At 43.1% G+C, this 18,477-nt stretch overlaps 1 protein-coding gene across 3 annotated transcripts in view; it reads left to right on the top strand.

Annotated features, from left to right (window-relative positions):
* Nucleotides 1-18,477, top strand: part of ARHGAP9 (Rho GTPase activating protein 9) — a 744,735-nt gene that overhangs the window by 551,698 nt on the left and 174,560 nt on the right. For all 3 annotated transcript variants that reach the window (XM_078688987.1, XM_078688988.1, XM_078688989.1), the window contains one exon: nucleotides 16,423-16,476. In XM_078688987.1, the coding sequence (XP_078545113.1) occupies nucleotides 16,423-16,476 (54 nt within the window). The remainder of the gene's footprint in view (nucleotides 1-16,422; nucleotides 16,477-18,477) is intronic.

Raw genomic sequence — 18,477 nt, 5'->3', positions numbered from 1 at the left:
ATCTTCAAGGTAGACAGTCAATCTCATGCAATGTGCCCGCAATTGTTCGATGACTTGCCTCAACAGCTTGGTGAAGCACCAAGGGACCAATGGTAGACCAAGGAAGGCCAACAAACTCGAAGTTCTGCTCTCCCCAATGGAATTACAGAAAACGGATCACTGACATAATATCGATTACACAAATATAGAACTACCAAAATATCGAGGGAAAAATATAGAATGCAAAAATACCGAATTCCTATCTCCAAACAGGTAAGTACAAAAATATCAAATCAAAAATATCGTTGTAAAAAATATAGTTAGTCAAAATATCAATTTTTTTATGTCTTAAAAGTAATTGAAAATCAATGAAATAATAAATATAATTAACTTAAACATACTTAAAATACTTAAATAACCTTAAAATTAATAAATAATGTAAGTAAAAAAATTGTTTTTATTATTTTTTAATACATATATATATATATATATATATATATATATATATATATATATATATAATAACGTAATATTAATAACAAATAAACAATATATTTACCATACGATAGCGGGAGAGTAACATTTGCTATTACAACTCTAGTGAGTGCAACAGTGGGGAAAGCGTTGGATAGGGGGAGGGTAAGAATTACTATTCCCACTCCAAAGAGTGCAACAGTAGAGAAACCGTTGGATAGCGTAGAGGTAAAAATTACTATTCCCACACCAGAGAGTGAAACAGTAGGGAAAGCGTTGGATAGCGTAGGGGTAAACATTACTATTCCCACTCCACGAGTGCAACAGTAGGGAAAGCGTTGGATAGCGGGAGGGTAAAAATTACTATTCTCACACTACCGTAGATTGGGGGTCGAGAAGGGACGTTTATAGACCAAAGGTATTATCCCTAATACGAATACATCAACACAGTATATACCTATAGTCTGTGAAATGTGTCAAAAAAGCACTGTAAAGTGTGTCTCTCAAACTACCACAAGTGAGTTTAAAGGAAAAAAGGGAAGGGCAAGGCATCCCTTAAGGATAAGATCCCTCACTCACCCGAAGGTGACATGCTTCATCATTGGGGTCCTCCTTACCAATGTTGAAACTCTAGTCAACATTGGGAGCTACTACTTCTGAGGATTTAAGGAAGGAGCTCAGAGATGTTTTCAACGATGGAGGCTAGGATGGTAATCCCAAATGTGAGCTGTGGGGTGTAGTGAGGTGTGCAGCGCTGTGAGAAAAAGGTAAGTGAAGGTTATTAAAACTGCCTAGGTCCAATCACCGATCAATACTTTATTAGTGTGTTGTGCCTGACAGGATTAAAAGAAAGAAAACAGCACAGTGGTATGGATTTAAAACCACTGTCACTCGATGGTCAACATGTTTCAGCCTCCAGATCACTATCCGTGTATCAATGGCTTTCTTCAGGACCAGGTTATATACGTGATAATGCTGCTGCAATGTTCAATGTGAAGAAAATTTCATATAGTAAAGGAAATTTATACAGAACCGGTATTCCTGCTTGTCTTTTCAGTCAGGTCATACCCAGGTATCTGCAAACAAAAAACCACATGATAGAGAAGAGAAGAGACACACTAGAAAAATACCGTGCTTCATGAACACTTTGACACCACTTGTGCTCTATATGAAGCACTCATTTGATACTAAGTGTATTAATGTATTATACTGAGTGTATTAATGTATTAATACAGATAAGTGTACTGTTTCTATACACTTACACATATTATTTTCCCCGCAGAGCGGGGCCTCCCTCCAGAGCAGTCTGCCAGGTAGAGGTGAGGCAGGAATATCCTACTCATGAGGGTAAGTCCTTGATACTGAAAATAGCTTGTAAACAGTATGACACTTGTGATTTATTGACAAGTGGTGTCAAAGTGTTCATGAAGCACGGTATTTTTCTAGTGTGTCTCTTCTCTTCTCTATCATGTGGTTTTTTGTTTGCAGATACCTGGGTATGACCTGACTGAAAAGACAAGCAGGAATACCGGTTCTGTATAAATTTCCTTTACTATATGAAATTTTCTTCACATTGAACATTGCAGCAGCATTATCACGTATATAACCTGGTCCTGAAGAAAGCCATTGATACACGGATAGTGATCTGGAGGCTGAAACATGTTGACCATCGAGTGACAGTGGTTTTAAATCCATACCACTGTGCTGTTTTCTTTCTTTTAATCCTGTCAGGCACAACACACTAATAAAGTATTGATCGGTGATTGGACCTAGGCAGTGTTAATAACCTTCACTTACCTTTTTCTCACAGCGCTGCACACCTCACTACACCCCACAGCTCACATTTGGGATTACCATTCTAGCCTCCATCGTTGAAAACATCTCTGAGCTCCTTCCTTAAATCCTCAGAAGTAGTAGCTCCCAATGTTGACTAGGGTTTCAACATTGGTAAGGAGGACCCCAATGATGAAGCATGTCACCTTCGGGTGAGTGAGGGATCTTATCCTTAAGGGATGCCTTGCCCTTCCCTTTTTTCCTTTAAACTCACTTGTGGTAGTTTGAGAGACACACTTTACAGTGCTTTTTTGACACATTTCACAGACTATAGGTATATACTGTGTTGATGTAAAAATTACTATTCCCACTCCAGTGAGTGCAACAGTAGGGAAAGCGTTGGATAGGGGGAGGGTAAGAATTACTATTCCCACTCCAGAGAGTGCAACAGTAGAGAAAGCGTTGGATAGCGTAGGTGTAAAATTTACTATTCCCACTCCACAGAGTGCAACAGTAGGGAAAGCGTTGGATAGTGGGATGGTAAAAGTTACTATTCCCACTCCAGTGAGTGCAACACTAGGGAAAGCGTTGGATAGTGGGAGGGTAAAAATTACTATTCCCACTCCAGTGAGTGCAACAGTAGGGAAAGCGTTGGATAGCGTAGGGGTAACATTTAATATTCCCACTCCAGTGAGTGCAACAGTAGGGAAAGCGTTGGATAGCGGTAGGGTAAAAATTACTATTCCCACTCCAGTGACCTAAACAGTAGGGAAAGTAATGATTTAATATATTAATAAAAATAAATTAAATATCAATACCAATAAAACATTAATAAAATTGAATTACCAATGTAATATTATGTAATAATTCATTAATTAGAAATACAAATAAATATTCGTTATTAAAAATAAATTACCTATTCATAATTCATTAACAACTAATTAATTTTCAATAACAAAAACTAATTATTAATACAAATTAATACCACTTAATAATTAATTAACAGTAAATTAATTATCAATACACAAAAAGTATTTTTAATATGCAATTAATTACAATTACATTACTTCCCACCCTATTCCCCTATAAACCCACAACCTGCTACAGAAAATAAATTAATAAAAATATCATAATTATCAAAGAATTAATTAATAAAAACGAATTAACAATTAATTACCAATTAAAAATGTATTAAACGAATTAACAATTAATACAAGTTAATTACCAATTAAAAATGTATTAACAATAAATTAAAAATCAATACCAATAAATAAATACAAAATATTCAGTTAATTACAATTAAATTACTTCCCACACTATTCCCCTGTAAACCCACAACCTGCTACGGAAAATCAAATTAATAAAATTAACATAATAATCAATTAATTAACTAATAAAAATTAATTACCAATTAATAAAAATTAATTACCAATTACAAATGTATTAACAATAAATTCAAAATAAATACCAATAAACAAATACAAATATTTAACTAATTACAATTAAATTACTTCCCACCCTATTCCCCTATAAACCCGCAACCCGCTACAGAATTAAAGAGCAAAATTAAATTAAAAATAATTAATAATTGTTAAAAATTGACATTTAATTTAATATATTTAAATTACTTCCCACCCTATTCCCCTATGAACCCACAACCCGCTAAAGAATTAAATTACGCAAAAATTAAATAACATAAAATTCATTACTTAAAAAAAATTAAACATACATTACAAAAATAATATACACTTTTCACACATAAACTAACATACAAAACACTTTAAAAAAATTGATATTTTTAAAAATTCGATATATTTTAATGCCTATATTATATACTTCGATATTTTAAACTTCGATATTTTAAACTTCGATATTTTGACAATCGATATTACTTACCTTCAATTCGATATTGTTAACAACTATATTATGTCCATTCGATATTTTGTCCATTCTATATTTTTTATTCGATATTATGTCCATTCTATATTTTTACTTCGATATTATGTCTTAATACTACAGAAAACATCTGTGAGGTGGAAAAAGGGGAACCGCCAGTTAGGTGTCTTTTAGGTCTAACCATACCATCCAATCCGAGATCTGAAGAAGATCTCTCAGCTGGTAGATTCCCTCCATCTTGAATTGACGTTACAGGAGCCAAGAATTGGACACCTTGAGATTGATCAATGGACGTTGTCCCCATCTGAGTGCTAGCCAGGGAGTGGGGAAGGAGAGGGTGGGATCTGTCTAGGGAAAGGTGAGCACACCATTGTAATCCCCTCCCAGTATCCATGACGATGTTGTAACCTGGGCTTAGGTGCCCGACATAGAGTCCCAGAATATTCCCAGTTCAGTTTTAGGTGTATAAATGCTGCCTATGAGTACCGGTTGGCCATCTAAGAGCCCCTCTAAAAGCGCATTCTGTCCCTCTGTATCGACCACCCTGCGGGAAGGTGATCCCCAGCTGAAGCAAAATCAGTGCCCCCGCGAATATGCAGAGTACGTGGTGGCACAGAAGATACCCCGCCAGCGCTTGTGCAGATGGTCTAGTTCTCCAGCGGTAACGTGCATTTCTTGTAATAGTAGATAGCATAGCGTTTGTGGGCTGTGTGCATACCTCGTACATTCAGATTGAGCAGGCCGGTGTCAGTTGTGGGGGTCATGATTTGACAATGGTGGTGGCAGGAGGGAAAGGGCATAAGGAGAGATGCCTCGCAGATTTAGCTTACACCCTGGAGATAGCTGTTTTCGAGGTTCAGTGGCACCCGCCCACCATATGGAAAGGACTAGAACGTAGGGGAGGGCCAGATGATAGGGTAAGAACTGGGGTGGGACATGTTCTCAATACTGGGGACCAGGCTAGAGAGGGTTCTCTCCCCATCCGTATCCCTGTCTGCCAACTTGCAGTGGTCATCTCGTAGAAGGTTAAGATTTGTGGGTAGGGCTCAAATGTATCCCTCATGGTGACCTTGGTGTGCTGTATGGCAGCTAGCACCTTGTCCAATTTGTCTGACATAGCGAGGGTGGCCGGGACCCCAATGCCCATTTGCTGGTTATTGGTGGCCGGGGAGAGGTTTCGTGTTGGGGCAGATGCCTTTGGCACGACGTTTGAGCGTAGTCTCCCCATGGCTTTGTGGAGGCGGCTCCTCTATACTCCTCTGTGTTAACTTGCAAGGTACTCCCCACTGCTGCGGGCTATACCCTGTCTTCCGTGCTTGACGCCCTCTGAGACCAGGTTGGCCGGAGGGCCCTCCGCCAGTGGAGTGGGTGGCCTCCCCTTGTGTGTCGCGGAGAAGAAGTTGTGAGGGGTCGCCTCTTACAAGTACGCTGGGCCTCCACGGGTAGGCAAGGTCATGGGTGACTGGCCGGGTAGCGACGGCTGGTGCCCCAGAACAGGTGCACCCTTGCCACGACATCGATCTCAAGGCTCAAATACCTTTAATATCCATTCCATACTTGAAGTTACTTAAAGGCTTTCCAGTCCCGTGGGTGGCCGGGCCCCGAGTAAGTAGACAAGTGTCGGGGGCTGCTATGCCCAATTCACTCTGTGGGGGTCCTCCACTCTGTGCCTCGATGATGGTGCCGAGTTGGAACCACGGGGGACGCAGGCGAGTAGGCCACCACTTGTAGACAGGGTCTGGGAAAAAGGAGCCGGTAAGTAGCGGCTGGTCCCCCCGAGGGGGAGTCTCTCAGCGGGGGTGCGCCAGTGGTGGTGCCAATCTCAGGGTGTGAATACTTTAATCGTTCTTTTCTTGTGGATGGCTACGGAATGCCTCTGTTGTCCTGCGGGAAGTCGGGCCCCAAGAAAACAAGCATGTGTCGGGGGACTGCAAGGCCCGTATTGCTCTATTGGGGCCTCCAGCTCTATGCCTTGGTGGTTCATTCCTTAATTGAGAATACTGGAGCAGACATATGCCTACTCGAGGAGACACATCTTCTTCCCAGAGACTACCACCATATGCACTCCAGCGCGTTTCCACACCAGTTGTTCTCTGCTGCCTCTACAAAGAGGGCTGGTGTGGCAATTTGGTAGCATGTTCCTTTCAGGGGAAGGCTGGACATAAAGGGGTGGAGGTTAAGGGCAGACTCCTTACCTATCAGTTTACAAAAGGAGACCGACCCTATTATAGTGGGGTCTATATATGCACCGAACGATTGATAAGAAGCCTTGCTTCGTACAGCTCTAGGAGATGCTCTTGCTGTAGATGAGAGAGGGGTGTTGATTAGGGGACACCTGAACCTGTTCTTGAATGCTGACATGGATAGATCAGCACAATGACACGGACAGACCGGGTTGCTGTCTGGGAGAATAGAATGGATGAGGGAAGTAGGACTGTGCGACTTGTGGAGAGAGTCCTACCTGAATACACATGACTATACCTTCTCCTCACATACACACAAGACATACACCAGATTGGATTTCCTACTAGGCATGAGGACATACAGCTCCTCCTTACCGAATCCGAGATCCTCTCAATGTCACTCTTGGACCACTCAGTGGTCATCCTCACACTATCGACCCCGGTAGAGGCTACGCTATGCCGCCACTGGAGACTTAGGGGTATATTATCAACAACTAGCGATAATTTTTGTCTCTAACTTGTTTAGAGACAAAAATTATCGCCGCACATCGGCGATTTTTATCGCAGATAAACCTTGCTATTAGCAAGGTTTATCGCAAATGCGATAAAAAACGCCCGCAATGCATGAATATCGCTGAAAAGTCAGCGATATTCATGCATTATCGAGCAACTGCTCTTAGCCATGTTATCCACCTCCCATTGGATAACATGGCTAAGAACTGCTCAGGGCAGGTGTTAGCTTTTGGAGATATTCGCCCTTAGCGCAAATATCTCCAAAAGTTGGTAATAGGAGATAGCGATGTTAGCAACTGTTTCCAGTCGCTAACATCTTGGCACGCCCACTTTGCATATCATTAGTGATAAATATCACTGACATGCAAAGTGGGGCCCATGATGGTCGCTATCTCCTATTAGCTGTCGCTAACTGGTGTTAGCGACAGCTTGGTAATAGGGAGATAATTTTATCTCCGCTTTCTTGGCTTTTAAAGCCAAAAAAGCGGAGATAAAACCCCTTGATAATATACCCCTTAGTGACACACTGCTACACCACCCGGTGGTAAATTTTCAAATTCAAAAGGCTATCACCACCTTTCTTGCCTTGAATGATTTGCAGGAGGTTTCTATTGCAACACTTTGGGAAGCCCTTAAAGCAGTTATTAGAGTGGAATTAATAGCTATATCAGCTGCTGATAATAAGTTCCTGAAGCCAAAAAGAGACCCAGACCCAAATTAGGGAGCTAGAGCGCGTTCACCAATGAACTGGAGCACCAAGGATCTGGTCTCAATTGACTGCACCCAGAACACAACTCGCCAGTCTAGACTTAGGCCGAGCAGAATATGCGGAGCTCCGTCTACGCTTTTCCTACAATGTTGGGGGAGAGAAATGCGGGCGTCTCCTTGCTGACAAACTCAGCCACAAAGGCAAACGTCTGGTGTTCAGTCAATATACACCCGCGACAAAGGGCCCATCACTAAAGACTCGGACATAGCTGATGCCTTTAGGAGTTTTTACAAACACTTATACAAAGACCAACCTCTTGACCCGGTAGCCAGTGATACATATCTCCAGTCAGCAAACACATCGCGACTCACACCAGACCAAACAGAAGCCTTAGATGAAGATATCAGGCCAGAAGAGGTAATTTCAGCCATTTCCCGACTCAAGAAGATAAAAGCACCAGGGCCAAACGGATTCTCTTCTATTTTCTACAAAACTTTTTTATCACATCCTCACCCCCATCCTCGCTAGATTTAATTCCTTTGCTACTCCCGTGGGATACCCTCCAAAATGCTCACAGCATCTAGCTTTGTATTACCTAAACCCGGCAAAGATAAGCTACAGTGTGGATCATACCGGCCGATCTAGCTGCTGAACGTTGACCTAAAATTGTTCATTGGTTTACTAGCAAGTTGACTTAATGCCCACATGCCCTTGATAATTGACCCAGATCAGGCCGGGTTCATCCCTCAGAGACAGGCTTGCGACAATACCAAGCATATCCTACACATCATAGAAAAAGCACCCAAGCTCAAAGTAAACTCATGCTGTTAACAATGGATGCAGAAAAGGCCTTTGATAGATGCACTGGCCATTTCTAGAAAGGGTCCTCACTCACTTCGGCCTAGGTGAGAAATATAGAACGGGTATCCTAAACTGTTACCACTCGCCCACAGCGACAGTTAGAGTAAACGGACACACCTCTGCCCCCTTTACAATCAATAGGGATACACGCCAGGGCTGCCCACTATCACCCCTGTTGTTTGCCTTATATATGGAGCCACTGCCCCAGAGGATTCGAGATAACCCCCTGATCACTGAGGCAGTTTTTGGGGGTGAGCGGCACACTGTCAGCCTATTTGCAGATGCTGTGCTGATAGCACTAGACCACCTGACCAGCGTCTTACCAGCATATCTGAAAGAACTAAACAACTTTGGTCAAGCCTCGGGATTCCGGGTTAATGTGGAAAAGTCGCAGGTCCTAAATCTTTCCCTACCCCCAGAGTTGGAGGAAAACCTCAAAACATAACACACCTTCAGTGGCTGGATACTACCCTTCAATACCTTGGGATTAAGCAAGCGCCCACACTTCAGTTGATCTCCTAAATAAACTATCAATCCCTCTTCAGCCAAGTCAGGAGCGAATTGAGCCGATGGAGACGCTTAAACTATCCTGGCCGGGCCGAATTGTGGCAGTTAAAATTATCATCCTCCCCCCAAATACTTAACTTATTCCACACTCTTCCGCTGGCCCCGCCAAAGGGAATGTCTGCTAAACTACAAGCGGAGATAATGCAGTATATCTGGATAGGGAAGATACCCCCATGAGAAAGGAACTTTAGTTATCTCCTACCCCAGATGGGGGGCCTGGGCATACCAGATTTGCTCACTTACTACAGAGAAGCCCAAATGAGATATTTAGTGTTATGTTACCAACCAGAATCAGAAAAAAACACTGGCTTTTTCAGGATAGGGCGGTGGCTGGCACATCCTATGGAAGGTCCTTTTTCCACCCCAAGCACAGAGACTTCCAAACCTCTACCGTTCCCCAATTACACAAGTAACAATGGAGGCTCTGGACCAAACTAGCTCTAGGTGTGGCTTTATGACCGTCCCCTCCCCTATTACGCCACTGTTCGACAATCCACATTTCACTCCTAGGCTTCACCCAAACGCATTTGCGCCATGGAGATGAAGGAAGTGTCACTCAGTGGGCCACATGTTTGATGAGAATGGGATTCTCCCGTTCCACCAACTCCGCTCAGACTTTATTATCCCAGAGTCCGAAAGACTCCTCTATTTGGAACTATGCCACTGGTTACTACACCACGATAACCAGTCCAACGTGCATAGACGCCTCACGTCATATGAGAAGTGACACCTTGCTAAAACATCTGCGACACAGCATACATCAGGCCTATACTCCTTTCTGATACAACATAACGGGCGCATGTACAGGGCGGGACAACAAAGGTGGGAGCGCAACTTGGGAAGACAATTGAGAGATCAGGAATGGACAGATATCTACTATAGGCAGTGCTTTAAATGGGAATAAAATAATGCAGGTACTCATTTAAATGTGGCGAGTGGGCGAGGCTAGGGCGGGGCTGAAGGCAAGACATACAAAGTATATCGGCCTATATACTAGTTGTAGCACAGACGAGAAATGTCTTTCGATAAACAGGTTAATTCGTTATATATAATACGAAATTAAATATACAAAATAAAAGTCAAACAAGTTATATTTTAACATTTCCTTATTTTGTGATATTTCTCTCACAAAAACACGCACACACAAGCAGGCAAACAGACACACATAAGCAGCACTCACACAAAAGAATCAGGTGGGATGAAAGCCCTTTTAACCTCCCATGGCTTTTCTCATTGTGCTGCTACTGGGCTGCCTCGATTCATTGCAACACAGCATGACCGCGAACACTGGGAAATCATGCAAATGAGCCCCCGCTGAATAATTCAGCTGGGGGTCAGCTTAGGGCTATAAAAGTGATGTGGCTGTCAAAGAGACAGGCTCCTATCACTAGAGGCCAATGCGCTTACCTTCCATGAGTACCGGTACTCTCCACGGGCGTAGAGAAGTGCCGGTACTCAGGGTGCTAAAAAATAAGAAGTGCCGGTACTCAGTACCGGTGAGTACCGGCCCATTTAAAGCACTGACTATAGGGCTAGCTATACAGCATGTAACACACAACTTACGGGAACCCCTACCAAGGTAGCCACGTATTGGTATTTATCTCCCTCTGGATTGCACAAAATGAACCCCTAACCACAGCGCCAACTTTTGGAGAGACTGTGGAGAGCATGGCACCTTGGTGCACATCCTCCGGGATTGCCCTCTGCTTCAGGCCTACTAGACACAGGTACTTGATGAAATAGACTCACACCTCCACACACAGATCCCGAGATTCCCCACATACACCCTGCTGGGCCTTTCCAACTCCCTTACCTAGCCCCTTAAATTCAGATGTGGCAGTAAACTAGGCCTAGCCCTAGGAGCTTCAACCCAGAACATACTCTCACACTGGGGTCCATCACATACACCCACTCACAGGGGATGGTTACAACTTCTATGGCATATCCTGGGAATGGAGAGAATCTCTCAAACACTCATAGTCCAAGGAGCCACCTTTGGGAAACTTTGAGGCCCCTTCCTGTTGATCCTTTCTCAAGAATTTCGAGAATTGGCATGCCCAAAATATCTACGTCTTTTGCCCTTGACAGAGACAGGGGGAGGTTTCAGCCCAGACACAGCCTTTTTAATTTGAATCAGTGCCTTGCAACACTTCATATCAAAAGTGAAATTGGGTTGGAGGGATTAATGAAGGGATTGTATTATAGTCTTAGTTATATCTTTTTATTTAATTTTGAAATAAGATGTCAATACCAATTCCGGGCCCTCACGATTGCTCTCCCTTCATCCTTCCTCTCTGAGCTGCATTCGCTGAAATAACAGTTTATTTGGCAAGATCGTAATGCCATATTAAGTCACAAAGTCTAATGGCTTGCCTAGGCAAAGGAAGGAATTGCCCTCCCAGATTTCGCATTCTATTATAAATGATCTCAACTGAGAGATATTGTTTACTGGTCCAGCAGAGCCTCTAGGAAACATTGGGTCCATATGGAGTGGGCAGTGGTTGGCACATTCCTTTGGATCTAGTATGGAAACCTTGGGTCCAGACCACCCAAAGCCTACCTCAGCACTCCTACCTGAACGTCACCGGAGGTGTGGGACTCCATCACTCAACGATCATTGGACACATCGTTCCTGTCACCACATCCTATTCACCGTAATCCAGCTTTTACTCCAGCCCAACACCCGTGCCATTTTGACTAATTGAAGACTGTTTCGCCATCTTAGACATGTTTCGTAATCAAGAGGTCTTCTCCTTTAAGAAGTGTAAGCAGATGTTCTGCCTTAAGGAAAATGAAGTTTCATTAAACCCAATTGAAACACTGGTTATGCATCCACACATCTGTACAGCATATGAAAAATGTGTAAAGTTGGCCAAGGAGTCAAGAGGTAAAATATCATCATTGTACATTATTTTGCTAAACATGGTAACTTCCTGGCCCCATCCGTTATGATTCCACTGGCAGAAAATTGCATATATATACACAAACACACATGCAAACACACACCACACACACACACACACACACACACACAAACACACACACATACACACCTACATCAGACTATAAGTGGAAGTTCCTCTTGCGTGACATAACCACAAACTCCCACAGCATTATTGGCAGGGAAAAACACTATATAACTGTATTCGATTGATACTGCTATCCCCACAAAGCTCAAGAGGCTCTCCTCCATCATTAGTTCTTTCTGTTTGCGAGACTGAGGGATGGAGGGTGCTTATGTTCTACTAAACCCAATACACAGAGATGTTCACAAAAATAAGGCTTGCCTTGCCTACACCTCTAGTCACCTACATTTAGTTGCGGTCGTGGCCTACATGCAGAACAGGGAACACAAGTTCCCTGTAGTCAAAGCTTTTCTGAAGGATCTTAAAAGGTTCATACCTCCCAGGATACCTCCAGGGTAGGTGTGAAACGTAAGCGTAGCCCTCACCAGACTCCTGTATCCACCCTTTGAATCAATGTATTCCTGTGCCCTTCTGTTCCTCAACTGGAAGGGGGCCTACCTTATGGCATTTACCTCTCTTACATGCATTTGCAAGCTGCAAGTGTTCCGCATGCAGGAGCCATTCACCCAGGTCCGCAGAGATAGGTTAGTTCTTGAGAATAGTCCTAAATTCCTTCTAAGATCGGATCACCCTTCCATCTCAACCAAACCATAGGGCTCCCAGTTTTCTTTCTGTAACTAGACTCAATTGCAGAAAGTGTGTTTCATACTTTGGGTGTGAAATGGGCTCTTTGTGTATCACATTGACAGGACGAAGCCATTCTGTAAAACCATCTCATTTCCAAAGCACCAGAGTGGTCATTCCATTTCCAAAGGAGGCGTTGCCAGTAAGACAGTCAAATGCATTCAGACATCTTATCACAAGGCAAAATGGTTCTACCTGCACCACCTAAGGCACATTCTACCTGTAACAAGCATTTGCAATGCAATAGGTCTCGCATTATTTAAGTTTGAGCTATTATTATTGTAAATGGCAATGTTTTTTGCTTTATGCTATAGTTTTCTTATGTACATAAAAAGCTACATATAAAGTATTTGTTGTTAAAATTATTTATGCAGTATTTAAATTTGTTTGCATAAAAGATTACAAGAATATCTTAGCAAAAAAGTTAAACTTTTTAATGGTAATTGACTAAATGTCCATTTGTACATTTTAATTTCAAATAGGTAAGTGTAAACATCACAAATATATTGTGCAAACAGTGCAAAATATTTTAGCCATAAATATTTTTGTTTTACGAGGTAGTTTGTAAGAAAATGATTGTAAAAGGCAAACACTGTAATTAAAATGTAACATATAACAGTACAGTTATGGCTAGTAAACATACATTAGTAGTATAGTATAATTGTAAACAAGATGTAAATAAGACTACAGAAATTAGCATGAATTATCACTTTAATATCAACTTTACAAACATTTTGAAAACACGATCACAGCTGGTAATCATGCATTGGCTTGTTATTACAAGCATTTCATTTTAATAAATATTTCTGATTCCCAAAAACAAATATGACAGTCTCTCAAAATAATGGCTTTTCAGTTTTAGTTGTATCTTTGATCTCCATGTCATCAAGTACTCATGAATATTACTGCCCCATGGACAGAGTCTGGCTTTACATGTCTACATATCAACATCCAATTCCATGAACACCCATCGCATGCCAGGGATGACCATCACCGCTGGTGAAGAGAAGCACAATTGGGTCAAGAATGCCCACAATACGTTGTGGTCCCATTATACCAGGGATGGGCTCAATAATGCCAAAGATGCCAACATCATGCCAAGCATTGCTAGACTAAAAGTGGGAATAATTCTAACAGGGACACCACCAATAAATTAAGAAGGAACACCATTACGCTAAGGCAAGCATTACCGCCTTCGGGTAAAGTCCGCGCTATATAAAAATGCATAAATACATGAATAAAGAAATACCGCCTTCGGGTAAAGTCCGCGCTATATAAAAATGCATAAATACATAAATAAATAAATACCGCCTTCGGGTAAAGTCTGCGCTATATAAAAATGCATAATTAAATAAATAAATACATACCGCAAAACATCCTCGTTACTCTGCCGGCCTGCGACCAGGAAGTCAGGCAGGCCGGCGCGACACCCGGAAACAGGAAGTAGGAGGGCGGGAGCCTACCCCGCCTCCCACGGAAGAGCCGCGATTGGAGCCGTGTTGGGAGCAGGGAGCACCGGAGCAGGCAGGAGCCTACCCTGCGCCCCGGTGCCGAAGGAGGGAAGAAGAGTCCTGCTGCCGGGCCTTGCAGCTGAGGAGAGGAAGCCGGTGAGTGCGTTGCTGAGCGGCGGGCGGGCGGAGGGAGAGGAGCATGTAGGCGCGGGGGGGGGGGGGGCGGCCTGTGTATGTGTGTGTATGTGTGTGCGTGCGTGTGTGTATGTGTCTTGGAGTGCGTGTGTGTGACTGTGGGGGAGGGGGTGTGTGTGTGAGCGAGTGTCTGTCTGCGACGTGTGTGTGTGTGTGTGTGTGTCTGTGTCTGTGTGCATGCATGCATGCGCGGTAGGCTGGGAGGGCGGCGCATGCGCAGTAGGCTGGGAGGGCGGCGCAGGACGGAACGTGCGCGTTCGCGCAGCCAAATCCGACTGCTAAAAATCGTGCCAGTTTTGTGTCCCTCATTCCCCGGCATCAGCCGACTATAAGTCTCCGTCCCTGTTCCAGGGCGAGACCTAAAAAGGGTGAGATTATGGCCTTACTAGGAAACATCCTGCATGCAGAAATCTGCAAAGCGACCACCTCGTCAACACCACACACCTTTACTAAGCATAATTTGATGGACGTCCTGGCCTGTCAACAGGCTTTAGTAGGCCAGACGATGTTGAGGACGTTATTTCAGACATATGCATCACTCATATACTAGCCACAGCTTTCTGGAAGAGTCTGCTATACAGTCTATACTAAACGTGTATTTACAGCCACACATGCTACGAACAATAAAACACTACTTAACTTGTAAACATGTTTTTGTAGCATGTGGTGATGTAGATTCTCATGCACCCATCCTCTTCCATGGAAGCATGTGGCTCTCTCACATGTCTCTTTCTTTCACTTGTTCGTGCACATTTCATACATAATCTCATCCATTGTGCGAAAAACGATCTAACAGTCGGTGCCCATGTGTAGTGTACACCAAGAGGAAGAGTCACAGCGTATCTCGTGACTCCAAATATTTATTTGAAGAAAAGCAACTTGGACACATGCGAGCCCAACGCAAGACGGCAGGAAAATGCTACGCATGTGAATCTACAGCATTACTCACCTACGAACAGATGCTTACAGAGTAAAGCGATTTTTCTTCTCCAAAAATACTATCCTCCCCAGATGCATAGCCAGTCTTCTCACTCTGTCTGTTATTAAATACTTGCCGAAAATCTTCACTTTAAACATTTCTCTGAAAAATAGCTGAGATGAAGTAGATACCATGTGGCTAGCCATGCTACCTTGAAGTAGGCTACCTTCAAAACAGAAGCTACAGTTTAAGGAACAGTCATCTGTTTTAGTGGGTGCCAAACTTAAACTGTTTGTGTGTAGTTTCATATTTGCAATATTGTTTTTTTTTAAACTGGGAAGTAGAAAATATTATTGCAATACAAGCTAATACATTTTTGAATGTTTCTGGAGTCCAGTCTGACAGCCAAGAATCATTTTACAGTTGTGATTCAGTAGAGAATAAACTAGCTGTAGAACACTTGTAAAAGGTAAGTAGCTGTTCTTTCATAAACTTGTTGCAGTTGAATTTTCTACTCACTCCAAACTGTTCTTGAAGTACTGAATGTTCCCTAAATGAGGTGTTGGTCTTTATATGTTCTATGAAATGTTTAGTCACTTGCAAGGTTATTTTGAGTTAGGTGGGCTATACTTTGTTCCATTGGGGCTGCTGAGGCATGTAGTCCGTTTCCCTGGTAGATTATAGCCCTCCATATTTAGAGATCTCTGCTTGCCTGGCAGAGAGATCTCTTTGCCTTCTCTCTCAACAAATTATACTTTCACTGATGCCTTGTTTCATGCTTTTGCTCAGCAAATATTTTTGTTTTTAAAAACCAGGGCAGATGGTCTAATGAAGTTACATCGACAGCCCGATGTAAGTCAGGCCGTCCTGTGAGGGTTACGTAGGCAGAAACATAACAAAATACAAACATAACAGAACTCTAAAAATAGAGATGGACTGTTAGTTTGGCAGACATGGTAAATTGTCATATCTGTGGTGGTGTATCCTGTCTGCCATACTCCAAATAACCCCTACATTCTTTTGAGTGTTAGAGGACCTCAGCCCTCCTAAAGTTCCGTGAAATATTCATCAAGTAGCCTACAAACATTTCCTCGTGAAGCTATACAAGAAATATAACTCTTCAACACGAACTGTTCCAATTTACTTATTTCTGAAAGTGACAAAAAAAGTCCAATTACCTGTTATTTTCCAGAGAGGGCAGTGACATCTGATGGACGATATGTGTTCCCGGAAAAAAGGCCACAAGGTAGCTATTTGACCACTTGGTTCGTATGTTCAGTGTTGCAATAGCTTTAAGTCTTCAGTATAGCATTTCGTCCAGAGCTTGTCCAGTTGCAGCTTTTCATGTATCATTGTATGCTGTGCCTTTATTATAACACCTTTACTGTCTGCATTTTCTTGTCTGCAACCAAGCTTCTCTGCTAACATGCATGATGTTAAAAATAATTAAATGATGAACCATTGTATTTGGGAATCAGGTGATATGGTTCTCCTTGTCATTTTTGATGGAGTGAATGAGTCCAGAAAGTCCAATCTGAATATCTCTTACTGGGTGCTGGTTCCAAAATTGGAAAATTGGAATTTGTATCACTCTAGCTAAAATCACATTTTAGCCGTTGAAAATTGACCTAAAGCCTCACTTTGTGGAGGACAGTAGGAAGTCCCACCCAAAAGAAATTCCAACCTTGGTCTTTACATCCGCCAACATAGCTGTTCAATTCTGAGCCCTGTAGATGACAGAAGTCCTGCCGGTGTGGAAATCCTTTTATTCACTGTTGGGCTGCCAAGGCACTCCCATAGAAAATAGTGGAGGAACAGCCACACCATTGAGTGGGGGCAGGTGTGCCACCAGGTCTGGGTCTAGGGGAGTAAACTTTGTAAAAGACAGCCATGGCAGTTCCCTTTAAATTATTAGAGCAACGGATAGATAAGGAGGGTTGCTTTGTGTTTGTACATGGGATACTAGACGGCCTCCCCAGTGGTGCTGGGTTGCATCTACGCCCCCAATACTGAGCAAGCGAAGTTCCTTACCACCCTTAGCAGAGTGTTATCAGACTGGTCTGAACACGGATGGATCCTAGGGGGAGACTACAATGCGGTCCTAGATATCGCACTAGATAGGTCTCACCCCCCGCTGCACGCCACCGACAGCAGAAAACAGTCAGATGCATTAGCGCATTGGGCGGAGTGCTGGGAACTGAGAGACGCTTGGAGAATAAAACATGCAGGACATAGGGAGTATACTTTTTACTCAACGCCACACAGGCTACATACCAGGTTAGATTGCTTTTTCTGTTCGACTACATTATTGGGGTCCATTAGCTCGGTAATTCATATAGGGAAGACACTGTCAGACCACAACCCAGTAGAGCTGACATTGAAATGGGGGAGGATCCCAACCCCAATCCCAACCTGGCGTCTACCCTCAGAGGTACTGGAGGATCCGGTCTTTAGAGCAACTATTTCGGAAGCCATAACTGCGTTCTTTAATGAGAATGCAGGCACGGCTAGCACCAGACAAATAGAATGGGACGCCTTTAACGCAACCATACGGGGAGTGGCCATATGCACTAAAATAAGTATGCGTCAGTCTGTGGTGGAAAAACTCACGGAGGTAGAGGGCAAGTTGGCGATGCTGGAAAGTGAGGCTGCAGGTACAAATGAACAGCTCACGCAACTCTAAGAGGCTCATATACAACACGCGGAGCTACTGGAGGAGCTCCGGATCATTGATTATAGGGAATACACATCTAAACAGCACACTCAGGCCAACAAATCGGGCCCATTGCTAGCACGCATGGTGCGTAATGCACCCATCTATACCCCCATAGTGGAAGTGCATGATCAGTCGGGAGGAATGGCCACTACCCAATTGGACATAAATACCGCCTTTAGAGACTATTATTCACACCTATACGGCCCACACCCACGATGCAGAACATGATTTTTGACTCCTTTGTTGAGAACCTACCTATTCCCCAACTCACGTCCACCCAGCGGGATGACCTAGCACGCCCCATCACGACGGCAGAAATCAGACATGCAATTAAAGCCTTGCCATGCAATAAAACCCCTGGGACTGACGGTTTACCGGCTGAGTTTTATTTTACGTTTATTGACTTATTAGTCCCACAGCTGCATCTCCTATATCAAGAATCACTAGCGACTAGTGCCCTGCCCCCTACGACCCTCCAGGCACTAATAGTCTCCCTTTTAAAACCGGTAGGGACGGATTGCACATACCAAA

This window comes from Lissotriton helveticus, chromosome 1_1 (assembly GCF_964261635.1).
Source record: "Lissotriton helveticus chromosome 1_1, aLisHel1.1, whole genome shotgun sequence".
Classification (NCBI taxonomy): domain Eukaryota; kingdom Metazoa; phylum Chordata; class Amphibia; order Caudata; family Salamandridae; genus Lissotriton; species Lissotriton helveticus.
This window is presented reverse-complemented; position numbering and strand designations above follow the sequence as displayed.